This window comes from Carassius gibelio, chromosome B1 (assembly GCF_023724105.1).
Source record: "Carassius gibelio isolate Cgi1373 ecotype wild population from Czech Republic chromosome B1, carGib1.2-hapl.c, whole genome shotgun sequence".
NCBI classification, from domain to species: Eukaryota; Metazoa; Chordata; class Actinopteri; order Cypriniformes; family Cyprinidae; genus Carassius; species Carassius gibelio.
In genome coordinates this window covers 24360851-24375787 of record NC_068396.1, presented here as the reverse complement: position 1 = coordinate 24375787, position 14937 = coordinate 24360851, and the positions used below count along the sequence as shown (strand labels likewise).

General features: G+C 39.1%; 1 protein-coding gene across 2 annotated transcripts in view; it reads left to right on the top strand.

Annotated features, from left to right (window-relative positions):
- Positions 1 to 14937, top strand: part of stox2a (storkhead box 2a) — a 55322-nt gene that overhangs the window by 36519 nt on the left and 3866 nt on the right. For both annotated transcript variants that reach the window (XM_052545498.1, XM_052545499.1), the window contains exons 2-3: positions 8376 to 8528; positions 10535 to 13016. In XM_052545498.1, coding sequence (XP_052401458.1) covers positions 8376 to 8528; positions 10535 to 13016 — 2635 coding nt within the window. The remainder of the gene's footprint in view (positions 1 to 8375; positions 8529 to 10534; positions 13017 to 14937) is intronic.

The following is a 14937-nucleotide window of genomic DNA, read 5'->3' as shown; positions in this document are numbered from 1 at the left end:
GGATAAATTTGGGTTGTTCAGGGAGCTGGTTTGAACTCAGTTTTGGCACAAGCTAGCCAGACCAGTCAATACCATAACGTAGGCTGCCATTGATTTCAATTCATGGTGACCTTGACTGCTAAACTTAATATTTTGGTCCAAAATTTCACGTTCAATAGCATGTTTTATCGAAGACACATAAACCAATGTTCCACAGCTAGAATGTCTCTTTTATAAAGTTCATACGGTGGCTGTGGCATATGACGCAGATTTGCAGGATGAAAGTATGTCAGTGCAGTGGAGTAGTGGCCAGCAGTCTGTATACGCTCATCTGAGGCAGTGCTAGGCTACGCTAGCCGCAGCCACGCATTTACCCTGCTGCCTAGCGTACACAGTGCTTTGCATCATCAGACTTAATTCATTGGTGTAATGCTGAATAAAAAGTATTTCACTTGGTTTACCAGATAAAGCCTAGACCCTAAAAAGTTTAGAAATAATCAAAGGGATGCAGAATGTAGAGGGGCTCTGGGGATATATTTCTTTGGACAAATGCTACTGCACTAACAACATACTGCAAGCTCCTATTAGTGAATGCTCAGCATTTTTTTAAAAGCTGGAAAGGACACTCATTGTAGTGGTATGTTGAAAATCATGTGCAAAGCAGCATCTGGCTGGTGTAGTATATTTCCAGAACATATTTTGCACACATGCTTACATATTGAACTCCTTTAAAATGCATCATGGTTTTACAGAAAGCGGGTCTGATATTCTGCTAAGTAAACTGTAAAAATATTATAATTCATATAATTTTATATAATTATATTTTTTTTACTGACAACATCCCCCCCACCCCCAGTAAAACCATATGAGAAACTTTTGCAAGTAAAAACTGAATTACTTTATAAAATAAAATGAAATAAATAAAAAGACTTTCACAGAAGTCCCTGCATGACACATCAGATATGACTAAATTTTATAAAAGCAATTTTGTATCGTCTCATTTGTCTTATTATTATTGTATATTAGAGACATTTATGTTGTTTAGTTAATGTTTACTGCATTATTTTAGCGTCTCATGTTACTCTGATGGCATTTTGTCTTTGTGTGTATGATCCTGCATGGTGTCTACACATGAGTGTTGGCCATGTTTCATGGACAGCCAAATTATGATATGGTTGTTCAAGTAAAATGTTTTGTAAATGTTATTACTTGATGGAATATATGGTTGTAGGTTATAAAAAATATAGGCACTAATATGCTATCCTGTAATAACTGAAACATTGCCAACATTGTTTTATGGTGAATTTCTGTCAGTATCTGGCTTTTTAAATGTTTTTTTTTTTTAAACAAACTTGGAGTTTTGCAAAACTGAATGAATTACTAATTGAGAGCTCAATATTCCCATCTGTTTGTAACAAAGCTTGGCCTAGGACCCTAATAAAGACTGGTCTAAATTAAAAGAGAAAGGCTAAATGGATTATTTACAAAATGAGGCTGAGAAAATTATTGGTGGAACATTATACTACTTCTTTTCTCACTAAAACGATATTGGTTTAGCTAACACGTTTCCTGCTTTGCTTTTGACTGCCAGCTCAAAGTCTGTATGTCACATGGGTTAAGCCACTCAGATGTCCTAAATATGAATTTAAAGTAATAAGTTATATAGCTATTTAGGACGAATATGATCAACTCACATATGTTCACACTCACACAGGTTCTGGCTGTTCCTCCCCACCCAGAGAGGTGTGTGTAGGATGAGTACTTTTAAAGCAGTTATCTTCACCCACACTTTTCAAACAAGCTGTGAATATACTGCTGATGTAACCAAGATGTTTTCATCCTCACTGAGGACTGCGTTTTACAGGCATTTGTGATGCACTCTGACGTGGCTACACGTAAACAAGGCTTAAGTCTGTCCAACAACCTGTTTTAGTCAGTCTGCTGACCTTAATCCATTACCTACCCATCAGAAAGAGAGAGAGTGTGTGGATGTGTGTCTTATGGGTGGAGTTGAACTAGTTTGAAGCTGCTGGGCTGCCATATGGGACGTGATATAATTCGTGGGTGCGCTTAATGTGTGGGAGAGGGTGACTGTGATACTATATAGATAGATGTATAGGGATATATGGCCAGTATTTTATTTTGTAGTATATGAACCCATATATGTTAATGTGGATCTCTATCGACAAGTAAACTGTTGGTGTTAAGGGGATAGTTTACCCAAAAATGAATTGTGTCATCATTTACTCACCCGCATGTTGTTCCAAATTGGCATGAATTTCTTGAATTTATTTTAAAGTGAAGATATTTTAAAGAAAGTTGGTAGCCAGACCACACTTTTTTCACACTAGGGTTGTGCCGATAGACGATAGTATCATGTATTGACGATAGTCAGAGATATCACTTGTGGCTAATGTCTGTTAAGATATCAAGATTTTTATTATTACTATTATCAGGGTTGTAATATTATCTAATTAATATTAGGGCTTATTTATTCCTTAATATTTCCTTTTACGTGTTTTTATAATGTTGCACGTTATAACCAATCACACACGATTTGATTGAGCTTATGAATACAGTGGCCAATCAGAGGCGTTCAGATGAGCCATCGCTAAAACTCCAGAATTTTGTTGTTCAGCGCTCGCTGAATGAATTCTGCTCTCTTGCAAATTCTCTCATCATAAACAACAAACTGCAGATTTATGTGTGATGTAAGTATAAGATATTTATTCATCACGGTGTAGACAGCTTGTTTTTTAAGGTACATAAACATTAGATGGACTGAAGTCAGTGATGATGTTTTTTGCTCGTTTTCTGTAGCTGAAAATGCAAGCATTAGAATTAGTAACTTACAATGCTGTTATTAAATCATCAAGTTACAAATTAGGAAACTAAGTAATGAAATAAATTGGCATGATGATATCATGTTTCGTCAATCTCACAAGATAATGCTTGGACGAGATGATAATTGAGCATATCGCCCAGAACTATTTTATACTTTGGAAGTCAATGACTACATGCAACTGATTGGTGCAGAATTCTGTAAAATATCTTTTGTGTTCAACAGAAGAAAGAAATTCATGCAGGTTTGGACAAATTTGGCTGAAAGATTTTGTTTTGCACTTGGCTTTTGATCTGTGCCTCAACTATTACAGCCCTTCTCCGAGTGAACAGCACCACAGCACAAGTGGAAAGCATGGCCTATACAATAGGGCTCCAAGGGTAGTGCTGGCCACATTTGGTGTGTACAAGCAAACACTTTTTTTCTGGTTTGTTGTCATGGAGACGGATCTTTTGTGTCCTCCCTGACAAAAAATGAGGTCACCTCTCGTTCAGTGGGCAGCTGTGAGGATTTAGGTAAAGGCTCTCTCTCGCTTTCTTTCTTTGTTTCTTGGTACTTGTTTTAGAGGTAGAGCTAACAAAGCACAAGATGTACCTGAGTTGAGCAACGATCTGATTACAGAATTGTGATGAATTATTCAATTGTTCAGATCAACAGAACATTGTTAGTTGTTAAAAGTTGAATCTGTTTGTAGATTTATCCATTTCTGTATAGACACGTCTTCAAGGGAAGCTTGAGGTTTTCTATCAAGGAAAACAAGAGGACTTTTAGTGAGTGTGTAAATATATATATATATGTACCTGAATATATATATATGAATTAAAAATGATCATAAAAAAATCAAGTCTTAAAAAGGCCACGAACATATGTTTTACATATCAAATAGTTAACAAATCTGTGCTCCACTGAACCATATTCACTCACTCCCACTCATTGTTTACATCATAGATCACCAAGGAGATTAGTCAGGTGACCAAGCCTCCATCTTCTCTGTGTTGGTGTAGCACCCATGAATTGATTGAGCATATTCAGGTGCCAGTTAGTCTAGAAAATTGGCCTTGATTTCTCACATTGGATCAAATGATACAGTAATTCAGGAAGATCAATTTTCAGATGGAAAAATATTCGAATAAGCATTTGTTAAATATTTAAAACGCGTTGAATATTCAAAACAGAGTGACAGCCTTAAATGAACGAAAGATAGGAGATTTAATTAAAAAATTTATTTAGCTGAGAAGAAAATATTTTGCTTCTGTCCTTTTCTTTCCATTTGATTTTGGACATTTTGGATTCCTGCCTCCATCTAGTGTTGCTTCAGTCAAACTTCTACCTGAGTTTCATAAGGCTATGATGGTGAATCTAAGGTTAGGCTTGCATCTTCTTCCCCCATTGTTGGAAAGCACACTGGCCTGCATAGTTAATCATAATTAATATCACAATTTCTATCAGTAGAATCATATTTTAACTTGAATATTTAAATATTTTAAATGTGAATATTTTATTTTTATAGGCCATCCATAGTGAGGAACCGAATGGTTGACTAGTGTACCAGTCGTTCAACCGTGCCTTACAAAGTGGACTTCACAGGTTATTCAGACATTTTAAGTGAGGTTCCAGATTTCTAGATTTTCCCAAGACATTTTATCTTTGAAGGGCACTGCAAATGGCATGGGGAATACATTCACATCAGTAAATCATTTTGCAGGAAGTGGAGAGGGAAATTTACCAAAAATTAGTTAATCACCTTGATTCACCTGCATTTAGGTTTTATGTTTAACAAATGATCCTAGTTTAAATCCACATTACACTAACTATCATGAATAGTTTTGTTTAGTGCCATCTGGTGAGTTATTAAAGACATATTTCAGTAAAGCCAGCATCTCTGCACTGTTTTCTATTTTCGTTGATTATTATATTAGCAGCAAGCCTTGGACAACATAGTTAAACAATTTTAGAATATGATACAATGATTGTTATAACACAGTAAATTATCTCTCATCTCTTGATCTCACTCTCTCTCATTCTTCCTCTCTTGGTCTCTTTTTTCTTCCTTTTTTTTGCCCAGTGGGATGACGTCACCTCAGATGTGCTTGAAGCCATACAAGACAAGTTGTACAAAGACTAGAGTGCTTAATTTGAGACCATTTGAGCCCCCCCCCTTCAGTTTAAATTGTTTGCAGTCCCTAAGTCCCCACTGTTAAAGGTCTACACATGCAAATATTAATAGTGTGCAATTTGTTTTATATCTGGGTTCTCTATCAGTTCTAATCATAGTATCATCCTGGTAATATGATGTTAAATATGTTTTTTAGCTGTTTAAACAACCTTGGAGTCTCTCTGACACCAAACAGAACAGAAGAATACATTTCTTTCTAATTTTTTCTAATTTAAATTTTTTTTAAGTGTACAATTCTATGCAAAGTAAGCTGTTTGTGCTATTCATAGTCCTGTTTGTGATCATAGGTGTCTGTTTCCCATGACTGTTGATGATGACCAGCCACAGATGGAATCAGCTAACTTCTGTATTTTGTGCTCTGAAATTCAGTGTTTCCATATATGGAAATATCCAAGTATTGTACCAGAAGCTCAAAAGTATCGTATTTTGAAGAAAATGATCATATACAAGTCGAATGTACAGAATACAGCGATTTATGAAATGGCCTGCAAATATCATAATAGATAAATAACTAGGCGTACCTTAGTAGGAAGGTCTAAACTGGACCTCTGAGTCGCTGTCATTGGAAGCCTGCGTGTTGCCAGATGTTGAGGGGGTCCTTTTGCGGTACAGATTTGATGTCATCATGGACCTCAATACTGCTCGTCAGCTTAAAAACTGGGCACCCTCCTGCATTCTTAATGCAATCTGACGTGTTCATGATCAGTGAGTATAAAAAGCCCTACGATTATAACCACCATCATTTGAAGTATCACAAAATTCTGAAATTATCGTACATCAGAGGGTTTTTTTTTTATTACTGATTGTACATTGTACAGAGGTCAGAATTATTGTACAAATACAATAAGTATTATACATCTGGCAACACTGAGATTGAGAATTTAAAGAGATTACAGGTGGAAAGGACTTAAACATGTTTTTTTGTTTTTTTTGTTTTACACTCTTATTAAATTAAAAATAAATGTATGCATTTAACAGATGCTTTTATCCAAAATGACTTACAGTGCATTCAGGCTAACAGTTTTTACCTAACGTGTTCCCTGGGAATCAAACCCACAACCTTGCACTGCTAACTCAATGCTCTACCACTTGAGCCACAGGAACACTAATATTAATAGACGGAAGAATAATAACCTTGCATTTTATATCTGTAAGATTTTTAAAATGGTTTAAAATAAGTACTTTATTTATTTAATAAAAAACAGAGTAAAAACAGTAATATTCTGAAATAATATTATAATTAAAATAACATTTTTTTTTTTCGACAAACCTAAGTTTACTTCAGTCTTCAGGTTCACAAGGCTCTTCAGAAATCATTCTCATATGTTGAGTGAGCACTCAACATTTCTTATTATCATTTTTTAAAATGATAAATAGAAAGTTTAATGCATTCATGCTTAATAAAAGCATTCATTTCACACCTGTTCCCAAACATATTATTTGTTTATATAAAAAAATCTATATTATCTACTCCATGTTTATATACTACTCCACAGAGTAAGCGATGAGGTGTGTGTATATAAAAGCTGTTATTTACCTAAAGGGCCTTATGTTTGAGCAGGTTTTGCTTAGTCTTGCAGCCAACATGCTCTCCTCAATTTTTCATTAACAAGATTGAGTGTGAAGCACAAGAGCAGGAATGGAGACAGGAAAAACTGAATAGTGGGTGCTGGAGAGAGAGAGAAATCCTGGCGTATCTCACACATCTTTGGAACAGGAGAGAGCAACTGGGATGCGTTGCCATAACAACAAATTCAGCAGGCCACCTACTAGCTTGTGTGTGTGTGTGTGTGAGACGAAGGAGAGGGTAGAGCAAGCAGATATGCGTGTGTGTGTGTGTGTGTGTGTGTGCCAGTGAGCAGTGCTGGAGGAGAGTAAAAAAAAAGGTGTGCATGAAGCTTGCTTGTGATTGGTCACACCTCTCCTGTCTTTGTGTGGAGTGGAGCATGTTGGGTAAGTGTCCATTCGCCAGAGCTGCCTTTTCTGATGGCTGCAGCACAGAAGCAGAGGGAGGGGTCTCTGTGCACCTCCCTCCATCCTGCTCTCGCTTTCTTTCTCTCTCACATCCACACACCCACTATCTTCCCCCTACTGAAGTAAAAACAATAAAATTCAGAGAGGCCAACTGGATTTAGCTCTAGCATGCTGATACCTCACAAAAACAACGCTAGGCTAGCAGCCTCCTCATCAGTCACTAATGCTCCGTAAGTCATTTTGGGTTACGAGCAGCACGTTGCTGTCTGTACAGACTCTACTTGAACAGTGAGACACACAAGCTGGGATTTGAGTGATGGTCTTTTGCCTGCTGTACATGCACACACACACACACACACACACACACACACACCAGGAGAGCAGCAGATCTGTGTGGATGATGTCATCCTATCTGCATCCTGCAGTGTTAGCAGCGTAGCTTCAGACCCTTTGTTGCCCTTTACGCTATACTCGGACCAGTTTTATGTTTTTTTTAGCATGCTGAGCTAATAAGTGAAGCATAGCATAATATTTAAAGGTAAAAGGAGTCGGTCAGGCTTATCTCAGAGTAAAAAATATGTTTTTCTGGAGATATTTTGTGGTTTCTTTCAATACAGATCTATGGATGCTGGTTTTAAAGTGTTTTTGTTCAAGATCAGTGTTTTTGTTGCTGTTCATAAGTTAAATATCTTCAAGCTATAAGTGTATCATTTATGATTGTTTCATGAACAGTGGTAAAGAATTATACATTGTAATTCTCATCTCATGCCCCAATTAGAGTTCATTTCAGTATGAATAACTGTATAAATGATCCATAACAATATTCATCCCTGGTTTGGATAATGCTGACTCAGTTCTCACTATTAAACTGTTTGTAACCTTTACACAGGGAATACATGGAGTTTGTAAGCATATATGTGCTTGTTCTGTCATATTTCATTTGCAGTTTACTAACAAAATGAAGGCATTTGATGCCAGTCTAAATTTGATTTGCTCTAATTTGTTGAGCTTCTAGTAAACTCAATATGCATGGGTGTTTTTTGGGGATCAATATTGATTTATGGCCTGGGGTCTTTCTGCCTACACAGGCTGAGGGGCTTATTGCTGAGTCGTCAGCATAAGGTCACATTTGACAACACGCAATCAAACACCTTGGATAACCTTCACGCCACTGTTGTGACCATATAGCATCTTGAAAATGCCTTAAACTCCTTTCTCCACTCTCCATCTTCATTGGTTCCAGGTTAAAACTGTTGGAGATATCAGTATCTTATGTGGTTTTTATTTTCTTTTATGCTTGTGTTGCATCAAAAAATGTGACATTTAATGACCAGTCAGTTGCCAAACAAGCATGTTCTTGTATAGTAGGACTGAACATTATTTTGTGTGTGTGTTCCTCTCTAGGCGATGTATCTCCAATCAGTATGTCACCCATCAGTCAGTCTCAGTTCATCCCACTGGGAGAGATTCTGTGTCTGGCCATCTCAGCCATGAACTCTACCCGCAAGCCTGTCACACAAGATGCGCTGATGGAGCACCTCGCCACTTGCTTCCCAGGTAAACACTCTAACTGTATTTTATAATAGACATAACTATATTAAGTGTCATTATAACGTAATAAAAAAGTATTTCAGTTTTAATGGGATAATCCTCATCCTACATTTTTTAAAAACTATATATATCGGTAGATTTTTTTTATATTAGTGACTGATACATTGCTATTTTGCAGAAGCCACAAGTATTTGCCTTCATTATATTAATTGAGATTATAGTACTAGGTTAAATCCATAATCAGTATTTTTTCGTTGGTTCTGATTATGTGACTGTTTTGGAGTGGACAATACAATTTCATGGTACTGGTGAAATTCCATTCATTATGACACCATAAACTCCAAAAGTTTAAAAACAGCTGAATGTCCATTATTTTCTGTCGTCTCTGTAGATTGACCCTATATACACTTTTCACATTTCAAGCAGAAGTTGCCATAGTTGGGTAAACTTCTATAGTGGTGAAGGGAAACTACAACAAATATATAGATATATTTCTCATTCTCATTTGCTCCGATAGCAAAAAAAACCCTCTGTATTTTAAACACTGTAAGAAATATTGTTTTCTGTAATTTAATGCCAAGGTAAGAAAAACGTAAATATAGCATTTTAAATGTACATTAAAATATTAAAAGAAAACCTCTAAAATTTGATATAATCTAAAAATGAAAAAAGGTCTGTTGTACACATTACGATGCTCAGCTTTATTCAGAGAAGTCAGTCAATCAAAGTGCAAAGTGTGCAAACTTCACCTGAATAGAGTCTGTCTGCTTCCCTTAAAGAAGAAAAATAAAAAAAAGGCTCTGAATTGCGTCATGTTGGTATGACAACTAGAAATGTATGATGTAATGGCAGGCAACACTTAACCCTGACTAGTTACAGATTATCTGCTCCTTTATCCGTTGTGTGTGTTTCTGTGATTGAGATTGCTGAAAAGCTGATTTGGGTGAAGTGAGGACTTGAGTGCAGTGCAGTGCAGTCTACCCTGTTAGTGCTCCTTGTCTATGAGTTACAGGCAATGTTTACTTATTTTGCACGTTATATTAACCTAAGAGAGACATTCACAGTACTGGGTCTTACCACAAATGATATATATATTTTTGCGTGTCTAACTTAGCCATCTTAATTGTGTATAAAATGTATTACCTCTAAAGCATACTTTGAAAGCACAGCACAGTGGATCTCAAAATATGAGATCGAGAATATGTTCTTAGTTTCACTGGTGCTCCATGAAGGTTTCCAAGTGGCCCATAAGTTGGTTAACTTATAACAAAAAAATAGACCATAATAAATTAAATTATGTTAAGTGATGATTAACTAATTGTTGACATTACTTTCTGATAAAGTGTTTCTGTTGTCAATAACATTGTTATACAAGTATTCAGTCTGACTTCTTAGTGAACAGTTAGCTCAAACAGCTTAGGCTTAAATAGTTCAAATTTCCAGTCTAATGAAATAAGGATAAAACAAGATGTACTATAAAATCTCTTGAAATTATTAGGAAATATTTTAATATTATTATTGCATTATTTTATTATCATACGAGTTCTTATGAAGGAGGGTCACAATGGCAGGTTTTGTCTTATTACATTGAGGGGCATACAGATGTGATGATGAAAGATGAGGTAATGACTGGTGTGTTGTGATTGGTGGTGACATAAATCAGCAACCAATGCTCTTCTTTTGATTGGCCTTCTGTAGTAATTTGTGTGATCACAGCTACTCACGGTTAATCCTACTTTTGGCACGTCGGAGCAATTCTGGATAATGCTGACATCAACATGAACCCACTAATCTGCTACTCCTCCTTCCACCCTTTTCCCCCCACTTTGCACTCTATTTTTCACATTTAAGTGTTTGCCTGTTGAGCTTTTCCTTTGAAATATTAATTGGTATTGATGATTGAATATTTATTATTATCATATCATAAATGTTAGCCAAAAAGTTTGTGTCAGCACTTTCATTAGCACTATGTAAATGATTATGAAATTTACATGCGGTTGTTTTGTCTTCAGGTGTGCCCACTCCGAGTCCAGAGATCCTGCGGCACACGCTGAACATGTTGGTACGGGAGAGAAAGATCTACCCCACACCAGAAGGTTACTTCATTGTTACTCCACAGACCTACTACATCACCCCCTCCCTCATCCGCAGCAATAGCAAGTGGTACCACCTGGACGAGCGGCATCCAGAGCGGCAGCAGCAGCAGCAACAACAGCAACAACAACAGCAGCAACAGCAGCAGCCACCACCTCAACAGCAATGCACATCGCCACAATCTGGAACCATCACTCCCTCCACCTCTGGCTGCATACGAGAAAGGCCTAACCCTAAGAACCACTGCGACTCCTATAATGCCTACCGCGATGAGGTTCCCAGCATTCATACCTCTACGATTCAAAGAAAATCCCCAAAAGAACCCAAAGGAGATCCCCCTTCATACCCACAACCCCCACCCCCTCCACCTGCCATTCAGCACCCACCTGATCCAACAGACAAGAGCAAGAGCATGACCGCCACCTTCCCTTACAAGACAGACACACTGACCAAGAAGAAGGAGGGCAGCGGTGGGGGCAGCAGTGAAAGGCAGTCCAAGAAGTTTGGGTTGAAGCTGTTCCGCTTGAGCTTGAAGAAGGACAAGACCAAACAGCTGGCTACCTTTTCAGCACAGTTCCCTCCAGAGGAGTGGCCATTGAGGGACGAGGACACACCGTCTGCTGCAGCGATCCCTCGTGAGGTGGAGATGGAGATCATCCGCCGCATCAACCCAGACCTGACGGTGGAGAACGTGGCCCGTCACACAGCTGTCATGAAGCGGCTGGAAGAAGAACGAGCTCAGCGCTGCAAGGCCAGCTCCTCTGCACAGCACAGCGCCCGCAGTCGCCGAAGCCGAGGCCACCGGCGCATGCCACACGGGAAGTCGCGTTCGCACAGCAAGACGCGGGCTTCTCGGGGAGACCCCTCTGAGGGCTCCAATCTGGACCTGCCAGCAGTCAGCCTTGAGAGGGACTACCGTTTTTTCAGTCACTCTCTGGTACGCTCGCCAAGAGAGGGAATGTACACAGTGGAACGCAGAAGCGGTGGTGCCTACCTTGTCCACAGCAACCCCAACATTGCTGAGTCACACTTTCCTGTCACCCCAGAGTGGGATGTTTCAGGGGAGCTTGCAAAGAGGCGGACAGAGATGCCTTTCCCTGAGCCTTCACGTGGAACATCACATTCTAGAGTGCACCGGAGCCACAGCCACACTCAGGACCGCAAGTCACGCAATGAGCGGCCCGACAAGGCAAAAGAGCGATCGCGTTCTATGGACAACTCCAAGGGCCCGCTGGGAGGTGGGAGCTCCACACTTGGCACGGTTGAGGATTATGACCGCAGTCCTGACGACAGAAGCCGCTACTATACTGATGACGGGACGCTGAGGGCCTCCTCTCAGAAGGCCCCGCACTACTCATGCATCATGTTTTCTGCTGCCAAGTTCAGCTCTGAAATGTCTGTACCTGATATGGGCAAATTGAGTCTAGATGACTCAAGGCTCTGCAGCCCTCTAGAACGCAACAAGAGCAGGGACAGCCTCCCAGCCTACAGTGACCTGAAGGCCCTGTCGCCGAAGCCTTTGGCTGATGACTACTTCCAGTGCAATACATCGAATGAAACAATCCTTACTGCCCCGCTGCCTCTGGGCAAATCTGACCATGACACTTTAACCCCATCTGACGGAATCCGCAAGGGCTCTCCAGCTGACCGGCAGACACCGCACCTCACCTCTCCTCACCCCTTGGAGTACAAAGAGGACTCATCCACCAAGGGGCACAATGGTTCTGGCAAACCCACACCGAGCCAGACACCTGAGCCTATGCCCAATGGACGTTTGATACAGCACCAACACAACACTGACCCAGGGGGCGGGGGAGGTGGCGGTAGCACTGGTGGCGGGGTGGACAAGAGGAAAGAGATTTTTAGTAAGGACACTTTGTTCAAACCGCCACACAATGTTTTGACTATGAGCTATGTGGACAGTAGCTACTCAAAGTCAGGCACTTTGCGTAAGACTCCGCACATGAAATCATCCGAGGTCCTTGACACTCTGGAGACCCAACAGCCACCTAACTCCACCTCTTTGTCTGCTTCTGCCCCGGCACCTACAGGCACAGAACCGTGTGCTCCCTCCACATCTGAAGCTGCTTTTGACTATTACAACGTGTCAGATGATGACGATGAGGAGGAGGCAGAGGAGGCCTCCCATAAAGAGGCTGCCCCGACAGAAGCAAAGGGGCGGGCAGGGGCTGGAGACGGTGGTGGAGGCGGCGGGACCATGCAGTGGTTGCTGGAACGGGAGAAAGAGTGTGATTTACAGCGGAAGTTTGAGAACAACTTGACTCTGCTTACCCCTAAAGAGAGCGAGAATAATAACAGCCAGAAGTCGGCTCACTCGGCCCGGCTGGACAGCATGGACAGCAGTAGTGTGACTGTAGACAGTGGGTTTAACTCCCCTCGGTAAGTACTCACTTCATAGACAGAAGGTCCTAGAGTTGAAAACCCATATTTGAGTGTATATTCTCTTCAATGCATCAAAAAAAAAATTCTTATTACCAAAGACATAAGATTGTTAATTATTGAGGAGATAAAATATAACATTATGCTCACCAGAAAATATAAATTGCTAATATGTTAGAATCCACTCTAGTTCTCTGACATCCCACAAAGTGAAATATTGTTTTCCATTTGTCATTTTTTATATGTGTGTTTTAGAACATTTTTTTTATGTTTGGTCTGAAGTGCATAGTTGCATATACATATATCTTATACTGTGATATGTGGCCTGTTTTTTTCCTCTTCTTCTTTGCCAAGGCCACAAACCAGCACAGACAGCATTTAAGTGGGTTTCCCAGGGCTGTGTATGTTTTAGCAGAAGCCCTTTATGAGTGAGAGGGTGAGGACTTTTTTTCAGCTGCTAAAAATAGACCCCTTGTGTCTGTATGACTCATTCAGAGAGATATGGCAGGGGTAGAATAACTGAGAGAGCCTACATGTTCTGCACATGTGCTGCCTCTACTCCTTACAATACACTTTAAGAAAACTCCATAAAATACAGGGAAATGTAGAATGTTAATATGAAGGAATTTTCATATTCATCCCTGGTGATTTACCTGTGTTTTGAATTACTTTATGTTAGAGGGAAATGTCTTATACTTAACATAAAAGGCTCTAGTAATTGTGACCTCATAATGATCTTATTTTCTGACTGGTCTGTCAGTTTGTTAAAACCAAGCTTTACACTGAAAATCCCACAGAAGTTTTTCTTTTTTTTTGTATTGAATCGAAATCCTTACTTATTTGTGATGTTTTGAAAATGTGTGTAATGCAATTTATTTTACTGTCCTTTCTGCAATCGTGTACTGATGATAATAGAAGTAGGCCATAAATTGTAGTTGTGGCCCAGTCACATTGTGAAGGAGCTACAAAACCTGCAAGACAAACTGCCACATGTCTCTAATTTTAAGACCCCTAGCAGTACATGAACAACCACACACACACACACACACACACACACACACACACACACACACACACACACACACACTCATTCACTATTTTCTGGATGACTCATCACATTAGCAATGATGTCATTTTACAGCTCCTGGAAAAACACCAGCATTGCTCTTGTGCATAGACATAATTTAGTTTGTGATTGATGAGAGCTAGTAATGCAATTATACAAAGTGGGATATGCAAAAGAAAAGAAAAGAAAAAAAAAAAACCTACATGTTTCTCTGTGCAGTAATGTTAACAACATAATATCTGAGTTTAATCTAAATAGTTTTCACAAAAATGTCATTGTTTACTTAACCTTGTGTCATTCCAAACTTGAACGGCTAACATTCTTTCATGGCACACACAAAAAAAGGTATTTTATAACTTTTCCCCCCATATAATTACAGTGAAATACAATGAAAGCTTCAAGCTTTATAAAACACAAGAAACAAAATCATTAAATGCTTTTGAACACATTTGCTACTTCTACGTGAATACACTCGAGAGCTACAGTAGGTGTAGATTTTCAGTGAATAAAAATTTTAATTACAGTCTGTATTTAACAATCATATGGACCTATAATATAATTTGTGGTGCTTTTGAGTCCATTTTGAATTGTGTAAGCTTCAGTATCGGCTCATTGTAATTTCATGGACAAAGGCAGGTAAAACACCTGCAAAATTTCTCCTTTTGTTTACTGTGGAAACAGGCATAGCACACGAGAATGAGTAAATGATGATTTAATATTTTGTCAAATGATTCCTTTATTCCTTCAAACCTTTCCTCCCTAAAATATATTCTCTTTCTTATGGTTGGCTGTCAGTGCTTGTGGTATAGTTGCTTGAACATATTATTGTTGTCATAAAGGAGTACACTGTTTTTA